This window comes from Boleophthalmus pectinirostris, unplaced genomic scaffold (genome assembly GCF_026225935.1).
Source record: "Boleophthalmus pectinirostris isolate CB_2022bp ecotype Guang Dong unplaced genomic scaffold, ASM2622593v1 HiC_scaffold_8, whole genome shotgun sequence".
Taxonomy (NCBI): domain Eukaryota; kingdom Metazoa; phylum Chordata; class Actinopteri; order Gobiiformes; family Gobiidae; genus Boleophthalmus; species Boleophthalmus pectinirostris.
In genome coordinates this window covers 24,225,350-24,236,791 of record NW_026571515.1, presented here as the reverse complement: position 1 = coordinate 24,236,791, position 11,442 = coordinate 24,225,350, and the positions used below count along the sequence as shown (strand labels likewise).

Genomic DNA, 11,442 nt, shown 5'->3' with positions numbered 1-11,442 from the left:
TGCATAGTATACTGTGGCTTTCTTTATCAAATAATAGTTTTACTATTGTGCATTATCAATGCCTCTGGTTTAATGGAATCAAGAGTGAAGTCCATTAATGGTCTGCTCTTTTATTGATATTCTCACCTCTCTCTTGCCCAGCTTCCCGCTTCCAGCTGTTTTTGTTAACACATATTCAAACAATTGAGCATTGAGGTATTTAGATATGTCTGTATCTTTGTCCTAAATCTCGGTGTCTGTCCTCTCTTGTACAGATGGTGACTGAGCTGAGGTCAAACTGGTTGTGAAGGTGCTGGACTTGTTCCCCCCTGTGCCCCAGGCCACACACAGCATGGCGGCGGGAGTAGCAGCATGGCTTCCCTTTGCCCGGGCAGCAGCCATTGGCTGGATGCCTGTGGCCAACCTGCCCATGCCAGTGGCTCCTGCTGAGAAGAACAAGCGACAGGACGAGCTCATAGTGCTGAATGTGAGCGGCCGGCGCTTCCAGACCTGGAAGAACACACTGGACCGGTACCCTGACACTTTACTGGGCAGCTCAGAGAAGGAGTTCTTCTACAACGAGGAAACCAAAGAGTACTTCTTTGACAGGGACCCTGATGTGTTCCGTTGTGTCCTCAACTTTTACCGCACTGGTAAACTCCACTACCCTCGATATGAGTGTATCTCCTCCTATGATGACGAGCTGTCCTTTTTTGGCATTGTCCCTGAGATCATTGGAGACTGCTGCTATGAAGAGTATAAGGACAGGAAGAGGGAGAACGCAGAGCGCCTCATGGACGACCAGGAGGACAACAAGGATGCCAAGCTTCCCAACATGACGTTCAGAGAGACTATGTGGCGAGCTTTTGAGAACCCCCACACCTCCACCATGGCCCTGGTCTTCTATTATGTCACAGGTTTCTTCATTGCGGTGTCAGTCATCACTAATGTGGTGGAAACAGTCCCCTGTGGGTCTGCCCCCAACCAGAAAGAAGTGCCATGTGGTGAGCGCTACACAGTGGCCTTTTTCTGCATGGACACGGCCTGTGTCATGATCTTTACCGTGGAGTACTTGATGCGCTTGTTCGCAGCCCCTAGCCGGTACCGCTTCATGCGTTCTGTAATGAGTATCATTGATGTGGTAGCCATATTGCCCTACTACATTGGCCTGGTGATGACTGACAATGAAGATGTGAGTGGTGCATTTGTGACACTCCGAGTTTTCCGCGTGTTTCGTATCTTTAAGTTCTCACGACACTCACAGGGCCTGCGGATCCTGGGTTACACTCTGAAGAGCTGTGCCTCAGAGCTGGGCTTCCTGCTCTTCTCTCTTACAATGGCCATAATTATCTTTGCAACCGTCATGTTCTACGCTGAAAAGGGTTCAAGCTCCAGCAAATTCACCAGCATCCCAGCCTCCTTCTGGTACACCATCGTTACTATGACAACACTCGGGTAAGAGACGACACCTTTTTATCTGCTCTTTGTGTGTATGCGCACACTATTCACCTCAGCGTGAGTGTGAGTAAATGTTTGACTGATCTGAAATGTGTTTCTGTCAGCTCTGATGACCTAGAAGTTTTTCATTGTGAACTGCTCTTTTCAAAACATGCTGGCAGCTCTTTGAATACAATGAAACTTACAAGCAGTTGTCCTTCCAATGTACTATACTTTTTACTGTTGGATTTTGGATTCTGCAGATAGGCAGGGAGTGGCTGTAAATTCAAGCTTTAAAACTTTGTCGGTAGCTGGTGAGCTTCTTTTTTGTAATTTGATAGTTGACTTGTTGGCTATGAAAAGTATGTACAACCCCTGGCAAATGAAAATAACTGTGTTGCATAATTATTTACTGGGTCATCATTTATGTTTTGCATATTAACTATGTGAAGATGTTACTGCTCCAGGCCTATTTTCCTGCACAGCCATAACCTGTTTTGTTCCATTTTATTGAGATCATATATTACTTCCATCATTTTCAGCTGTGGCTAGCAACACAAATAGATCATTAATTTCACCCTGTGTGCCTGTGCTTTCACTTCTATGTGATACTCCACTATTAAGTCTAATGGTAATGTATTTGATGAGCATTGCCTGTAGTGGATAGGCCTGTGCTTGTGATTCAGACAGAGTTGACAAATTGCAGCATCCTGGTCAGACTCATGGAGGCCTTAAATGGCTGAGGGCCCATAGCGGTGACACACTTGGCAGATTGTCACTGCCTTTCACAGGCAACTTCAGAAATCTGATGTTTGGCTCTAAAATGGAACTTATGATTTGCCAGAAGAGGGAGAAAATATTCTCCCTCCTACTGTCAATTCATAATAATATTTCTCACATAGAGGAAAAAATCCTTGCAAAAAATACATCATACATATATTGTTTTGATAATAACTATTTCATTTGGTATTATTACTGCTGCAACAGCTCCAAATACTATTATCATTACTTTTATTTCCTCTTTCTTTTCTCACTGCCATTAGAGTACAATCAAGAATTATTATGTTCATAATAACATTAGAAAAGATATAGTTTTCATCATTGATTTGTTGTCACATTGCCTCATAATACTTTATTGTGCTTATTATCAAAGTGAAAATATGTTTTGTACATTTTCTTTTCTGGTATCAGTAGTACCTTTTCTGTGCTGTACTGGTACCTATACATGATACACAGCTCTAACTGCCAATACCTCTTTTAGTATTCCTTTAGAGATTCAAAAGGTGAATTGGAAGTAGTCAAAATCATATACTTATTTGCACAAAGTATATGTCATTTACTGTTACTGTCACAAGAGGCACGTAAATGACATTGGCATTTTTAACCACCTGTTTGAGACACCTTTCTTGCCTCATGTGACCTGCTCTTCCCAGTGGAGTGAGACCTGAGCTGCTTGCCTGCTCTCCTGTTGCATTGTGGGTCGCTGGGAAGCAGTTTGTGTGCTAAGAGGATGCTAGCGGTTCAGCCTAACCTCATCAATAAAGCTAGGCCCACAAGTGGGTGTCACATTGAGTAATGGTGTGGTCCACTGCATCTGCTGACTAACGTAAAGCTGCGTGACATTCTGCTTCCAGCTCATGGTCGACATAATAAACATTTATACACAAAATATAATGTAGTCACAAATGTGCAAGTGCCTATTACATTTGAATAAAAACACTAGACAAATAATGACTAACAAGGTTCAGTTTGTGCTATACACAAAAACACAATGACACAGCAATATGCAATTGACTTCATAATAACACATAAACACAAGAGCTTACAGAACAAAAGAGGCGATATAGTTAGAAAGATACTGAGTTTAAAGGTACACTATGACATTTGTCTAGCCTTTTGTGTAGCCTGCTACATGCTTGTCTCCAAGCTTTGTCTTGAATGTTCCATAGTATGGCATTAAACATATCTGTCTTCATGAAGGTAACGCCGCAAAGCTGGATCTGTACAGGCGAGCCAACTCACCATAAGAGTGGATGTTTTTCAAAGCATTTTCTTAACCGATCAGTAAGCACACAAGACTCCAGAAAAGTTGTAGAAGTGCATCTTAAAAGCAATTGAATATACTGTATGGTTGTAAGAAAAAATAAATTCAGTGATATAGCGTGGCATTCCATTGCACAATTCTCGAAATTATTCAAAATGCACCTTAATCAATATAAAATAATATTTTTCACAAAAATGTATTAGTTATAGTCATTGTTCTCATGATTTAAAAATATATAAATTATATTTCATACAATTTTGTTCTCATGAAGGTGTAGTTGACTGCATTATATAAGTAATTATTGCTAAATCACTATATTTCATCCATTGGGATATATCGGTCTATATCGAATCATGCATAATATGATATGTATCGTATCATCAGACTCAAAGCGATGCACAACCTTAGAAAATGCAAATCAGTCTTTCAGTGAATGTGTAGGAATATTGTTGTTTTCTAAAGTTCAAAAGCAAGATTTTCTGACCCTAGCTCTGTGTGATATTGATAATCTTCCTCTTCTTCTTTATGCTCTTATTGTGTCAGGCTCTAGTCTTATTTCCCTGCTGCTGACAGTATCATCTACCCTGAGACTTTCATATCATCTACACTGTTGTGTTTAATTTACTGCTATCTTTTCCTTGGCCCTGGTGTTAGTGGTACACAAGAGGAAAGAAATACATCATGTATTGTACTACCCATCTATTGTTTATGTTCAACAAAAGTGTCATGTTCCTACCACCTACGGCTATAGAGACATTATGCAAAACAATATTGTTAAGATGTGATTTCTTTATGGCAACAGTTAGTGGATTGGATAAAACAGCCAATGCACTGCTTGTCCTGGTACAGTCTTGGTTTGGGTCCAGTGTAGATTTGGTTTGCTCCCATTCTAGTCCTGTTCTAGTCCAGGTCTGGTTCAGGATTAAAGATCCTATATTACGCAAAATTGACTTTTAAAACATATTAGAATGTTGTCTCATCAAAACATACCCTGAGTTGTGTTTTGTGTTTGAGTATGCCTTTATTATGAGGCTGTCTACATCTCCAAAGCTCAAAACACTCTATTCCTTCTTGTGATGTCATGAAGTGGTGGTTTTCAAGTTACAGCTACCTTTTTCCTTTAGTTCAGTAGTGAGTGGAGACCTAATGATTCTAGTGAAGGTGTATGGAGTTTAAAAACACAGTGGAGCACTTTCTGCATCACATGACATCACAGGGTGGAACAGAGTGTTTTCTATTTGAGAGAAGAACATAGCCAGTATGCAGGATTTATGTGTTTAACAAATGTGAATGAAACAAAACATAACTCCATGTATGCTTTTGTTGAGGAAAGAACATTATAATATAGATCAGATTTAAGTCCTGGTTTAGTTCCAGTTTTGATGTGGTGATTGGGCAAGTGGGAACACACCGATGTCGATGTAGAATCTGGACCCTTTTGGTGCTCATGGTCGGTTTCTTATATTCATAGGGGTTCAACCACCAGCAACAGGGGATGCGTGTAGGTAGCGAAGAAGACTGGTCTGTACAGCCTACTTAGGGTCTTCATATTCCTGATGGAAAGCTATGAGAATTCTTGTTGTTGCTGTGCTGTTGCTGTGCTGTCTATTGAATGCATATCGGTATAGTGGTATAGGCATTATACTTTGGTTATGTAAAGAGTGCATAATGTATATTCATTAATGCTATCAATCTTAATAATTAAAATTTAATTAAAATAATAAAAACAATCTTACTGGAGAATTAGGACTGATGTGAAGGCACAGGTTTTAATAAAAATATCCACATCTCTGGAGACGGTGCTCTTTTGTATTGAACTATCATGAGCTGCTAAACAGCTTACCTCAAATCCTGCAAATGAAAGGCAGGCAGGTGTGCAGCGGCAGGGCTCTGACTAAATTGTTTAGGCAATAGCACCCACGAGGGGTTGTATTTTTCTCAGGTTGTTAAACAAATTGATTTTGACCTTTAGAATATTAACTTCCAGCAGCAGTCACATTTGGATAAACCTGCAAAATGACATAAGAGTCTCTTGAAAATGGTTTATTTCAATAGGTTTAGTTGTGTTTAAGCTATGAAAGGCATATCTGATTCAAGTTGGTAGACATAATTTATTACTTTTCTCTTAAAACTGTTCGCATACTTATGCTTTATTTTGACAAAAGTGAACACAAAAATATGCTGGAATTTTTTTGGATCTTTTTTTGGAATATTATTAGATATTAACATTTACTGTAATGTATGTACTGTATACTTAACAGAGTTAAAGTTATAGAGTGCTTTATCTCCTCTTCTCTTTTTAAATACATTTGAATGTAAACGTGAATCAGTGAATATTGTGAACAAATATAAACATTAATGTCTGTCATGTGTGTGCCATTAGATGCCACTCTGATTTACTCCAAAGTTGCCCTGATACACATGTGATACTGTTTTTAAATGCAGTCACTGACCACAACAGACTATAGGCATAAGCAATGGCTAACAACATACCATGTCATTAATTTGAGTCTAGGTTATGAAACCCAGCACTTGGTCCCTCCCTGCTCTACACCTCTGCACACTTTGGTGTATGGTATTGATGTGAGCTGCAGTGCTGGTTGTGTTGCAGTCATTAGTGTAGCCAGCTCAGGTATGATTAATATCCTTATCAAAGAGCAGTTTCTTTTGATCACTGCTCCTCTCAGATCAATGCACAAGTCTCCCTCACTCCCACACACAGTCCTGTAACTCTACTGCAGCTAAGAAGACTGCGGCTATCACTGGAGAAATGTAAAGTAGTATATAAAGTACAGAAGTATATAGGCAAAAATACCCATTGGTCTCAGAATGATGAGAAATTAAGACTGTTGCTATTGTGATTATCAATTTAAAAGTAAATATTCTATCATTTGAATGGGAAAATGTTCTCAAAATTGTGCATGAAACAGGGAGCTGAAACCCACGATCTGTCTATTTGTGACATTATTTCACTCACTTCTGTTCTTTGCTTGGTGCACTTCTGCATACCAGGAACTGTACGTTGGCCTTTTTTTTTAAAGGAGGTTCAATCTTAAAAATCTTTAAGTTTTAAGCCTTAATCTCCTGTGACTGTAACCTTCCCCCACGTGACTATGGGCTGGTTTGCTAGACAATAGGCAGACAGCATGTGCAAAACAATGATCAATGCAAATGTGTGGGTATTGATTTGGGCAGGACACACAAATGTGGCACCCATAGTTAGCACTAATAATTAAATGCCTGATAACAGCATTGATTGAGTGCTGAGTTTGTTTTTTTTTTTTCATTTAACCACATTTCAAAATGTTATTTGCAGATTTGTCTTTTTAGTTATCATGAATTAAGTTGTAAAAGCTACTGTACAATTACTGAGAGATTTGACATTTTCCACAACCTGCATGATGATGATAACTTTAACAGTGCAAACAATGGAGAAATGTTTGGAGCTTATATCTCACAAGACTGGGTTGGCTCTGTGAACAAAAAGTGTGCTGGAATACATAATATTTGTCACATAATTCAGTTTAGGTCACCTGTTATGGCTGAATAATTATTGTTGAATACGCTACATAATGTCAATTTGAATTCTTATTTTTGTAATCCCTTCTCTTTTTGATGCAGATCTAACACATGGTAACCGCCTTTAATCCTGACATGGTTCCTTTTCTGTTCTGGCCCCCAACTGAACCGACACAATGATTTATTATCACAGTGACACCAAAGCATTTATCTGGAGCTCATGGCTACACAGTAAACTTTGACCTCTGAGCTGATGGTGCTCCTGTAGCGTTCCACTTCACCAGAGGAAAAAAGCAGAAAACACCTTCTGATACAGAAATATAAGTCCATTTTGACCGCTCTTCCTCTAGCACTGTAGGGACTCTCACTTGGGGAAGGCCGGTGTAAAGTGCTGGAATGGTGCAAATCCCAGTGACGTACAATGTAAAAAAGCATTTTGAGATCATCAGCACAGCTCATGGCTTAAGTCAAAATAAATCCAGGTAATTAGTCTAATCTAGGTCTCAGTAAACAATGGTCTAATCTGTGCCACAATTTACTGTGGCCACATTTAATAGAACTCTAAAGTGAGTCTTTTCCCCCAGGCTCTGGGTGCATGCATACACATTCATGGCCATGTAAGCCAAGTAGCCTATATGCTACATTGCTCAGTGTGGAGTATGCCTTACCTGGTTTGCATTTTAATGTAGTTCTTTGGTTATTTTCAATTGGTTGTTATAGGCTGTGAGTAGGGCTGGGAGATATGAGAAAGAAATAAGCACTCTAGTTTTCCTATTCGTTTTTCCTATTCCTTTTTCTTCCATCATAAAACATAAACAGATGGATTTCAGGTATAGAGAGCAGGGTGTCAGGATTACAGTGGACAGGACCATTAATTTGGGGAAATCCACTTTACTTTGGAATGCATCTGTACATTTTATCAAGCCTAAATGCCTGCACCCATTACTGCTATTGGCAGAAACACTTGCAATGTCTGTGCACTGAATAAGGTCTTAAGTTTCACTCATATAAACAGACTACATTAAGTGCAGCCCTATTGACCTTTCAATTTTTGGCACAAGTCTACCTGGGACCCATTAAAACACTATAAACTAATAATATACACTACTGCATATAGAGGAGTACAACTCTGTATTGTGTCCATGAATGCAGCTACTGTATACTGTATCTAAGCAAAGGCTGGTGCTGCGGGTACCATTTATGTTTTATGTCAGTGTGAACTCATCAATACTGCCGAACATTCTCAAGTCTTTGTCTGAAAGAGTCTTTTCAGATGCTCAAACATATTTCGCACTGCTTTCATACCACATTCTGAGATGTTGGCCATTTTAAAAGGACTTATTGAGCTCCTGTGCTTTTGTGTGGAACCTGTGGAACCTGGTCACCTTATAAAGACTTAGGGGGGTAGCGTGTCCAATGTGTCTGAAGGATAATTGACAAGGAGAGTCTTTGACCAAGATATTTTAAGCACCGTTGTTCCTCCCACTTCCATCATTGACGCTCCGTGCATGCAAATCATGGCCCATCAAGGGACACTGTGTCCTTAGTAACTTCATTTCAGCGAGTGCAGGGAAGTGATTGGAGTGATGGGATGGTCAGGGTGTTAAGGTAAATACAATAGATCAGAATGGAGAAGACAGAAAATATACTTTACATGTGTGCACTTCGATAAAAAGAAATAAAGACAGTAGCTCAGTTGGTAGTGTTTGTCTACTGATCTGAAGGTTGATGGTTCAAATCCTGCTCTTGACATAACATCATTGGTAGCACAGTCAGGGCCATGTACCCATAGGTTGGTGGTGAGATTCCATCTCCCACAGATGAATACTTGTGTCCTTGGCAAGACACTTAACCTTCCTCACTTCCAGTATCTGTGTATGCTGGTGTATCGGTGTGTGAATGGGTGAGTGGTTCTTTGATATAAAGCACTTTGTTTGTTTGAAGGTGGAAAAGCTCTATATGTGACCATAAAGACTGTTGAAGGAAAAAGAAGAATACAAGCACTAAAGCTCTCTGTATCATGCTTGTGGTTGTGAAGCAAGGGTTAATACAGCAGCTACAACAACTCTTATTACTGCGACCACTCACAATAAATGTCATTACAACCAATAATTAAGATAACATATGCAAATGACAGAGAACTGCGTGCGCATATGACCTCTTGAAGCCACACCACAGTACGGCCGCTCCACCAGTTCAATTAGCAGCTAACTCTTGAGAGAGGAGGCTGAAAATGAGGCAGCAATTATCAGTTTCCGGGGCATTTAGTTGAAACCTGAAGAGCTAAAGACCTCTGCTTTCCAAGTTTAAGATGAGCTAAGGCTTTGCCCAGAAAGAAGCAACTCATTTACAGCATCGCCTACAAAAGTCATACACTTTGACAGACTGGTATTGCGCTTTTAGTAATGATGAATTTGTAATTAAATTTTTTTGAAGGTGGAGAGTATATTTGAAATAGTTAGAATTTAATATTGCCATTTTCAAGTCAAGATTAAGCATCATAATAGGCTATCAGAACTTATTTCCCTTGTTTCCTTGCTTTCAGAATGTGAGTGAATGAATGAATAAATGAATGAATAAATTCCAACCAATGGCCAATAAGCTCTGCCAATATTTAAGGGATGACATGTTGGACTGATTTTGATTATTTTCCCCAGGTAATTATGTTCATTTAATTTAGTAGTTTAAATTTATTACAAACTCCCTCAAGCTCTTTTTACCACAAACCTATAAGAGAACTGTGAAATCACATTTTGTGCAGCTATCTTTTGATTAATATTTGTTAATGCTTTGTGTGCATTTAGGCAGCAGTTTGACCAAAACAAAATGTTTGCCTCTGCTGGAGATTTAAGGCCGGTAGTTGATCCGCTACTAAGTCTAATATTTTCCAACCTTTGTGTAATAATAATGTGTTTGTAGCTGTTTGTACTTCAGCCCAAGACAAATTTCTGATTCCAACTTTTTGATTGTAAAAAAGAAGTATAGTTTAGTTTAGGTTTATAGTTCACATTTAACTGTATCAAACATTTTGCATACATATTAAGGCCCTTGTGTAGGTGAGCTTTGCCGAGGCCAGTGCAAACAGTTGTTGAACAGATAAGATTGTTTCTCCGCTGGGAACATGATGATTACAGAGTGGATAATGGGGGCTTAAGCCAATTTGAATGATTGTTCTCCAAACTGTATATGTAGGCCAAGTTATAGAAATAAATCGCCTATCATGTCCCAGTGGAGAGAGTGCTAACTGCTGTCTGGATGGCTAGGATTAATCTCTTTTTCACATTTCCAGCCAAGGCTTTTGAGCAGGTAGACGTCATTGTTCCAGTTTATGCGCTGTCTGTCCCTTGTCTGTCTGTCTTATGCGTTATCCTTTGATACACACACACTCATATTGTCTTGTTCTGTATACTATAACACATAAGGAGTGTTTTGCTGTGATTATCCAGGGGTGACAAAAGCAATTGTGGTACATGACTAAATCTGGGGGGATTAATATGTGTTTGGGCGCATTGGATGTGTCTGTTGATGCATGTGCAAACATGTATTTTGGCCTTTTCTTATACTGGCACGCTTCAAAATGTACCGCAGTCATATAGACTTGTGTCCTTTATAATGTGCAATACAATCAGAATGCAAAGTATAGCTAATCTAATCTGAAACTATAATAATACAAAGGCTTGCATCAGGAATTGTAAGGTGGAAGACTAAAATGTATGGAGTAAGAGAGCTTTCAGAAATATTTGTGTGCATAGGATAGAAATCGAATGAGTCCAGTCATACATAAAATGTATTGTGTGTATTTTATTTTTATCAGAATATGAATTGAAAAGTTACGACATCAAGAATTAAATTCACAAAATGGAAATTTACGATTATACTTTCTTCAGTACAAATACGAATTCACAGATACGACTCAACTGTCAAAAATACATCGTCACTTCACAGGTATTATTTATTGAGCAGAAGAAACATCGATCGAGATGCTGGACTTTTACGCCACATACGGACTGAACCAGGACTAAAACAGAACTAAAACAGGACTAAACCTGGGCTGAACTAGGACTAAAACAGTACTAACACAGCACTAAAGACGACTAAATCAGAACTGACCCAGGACTGAGTGTCTGGACGGACCCGGAGGTGCACCCGCGTAGATGATGATGTTGTAACTTTTCATCTCGTATTCTGATGGATAAAATACACACAATACATTTTATGCACAACTGGACTCATTCGAGACTTTACAAATATTTATTTCATACTCCACTACAGCATGGATTTCCCAAATGTGCATGATTTCTATCCTATGTACATGAATATTTCTAAAATCTTTCTTACTCCATAAAAATCAATGACATCTCAATTGTTGAAAGGAACATTTAAAGGGCCCATAGAATGCTATTTTCTGTTCAGTATTATAATGTTGGTTCCTCACCAAAAACATGCTTGTAGTTGTGTTTTGT

General features: G+C 39.0%; 1 protein-coding gene across 1 annotated transcript in view; it reads left to right on the top strand.

Moving 5' to 3' along the window:
- Positions 1-331: 331 nt before the first annotated feature.
- The window catches only part of kcnd3 (potassium voltage-gated channel, Shal-related subfamily, member 3), a 115,007-nt gene continuing 103,896 nt past the window's right edge, over positions 332-11,442 (top strand). The window contains exon 1 of the mRNA XM_055166460.1: positions 332-1,434. Within this exon, the coding sequence (XP_055022435.1) occupies positions 332-1,434 (1,103 nt within the window). The remainder of the gene's footprint in view (positions 1,435-11,442) is intronic.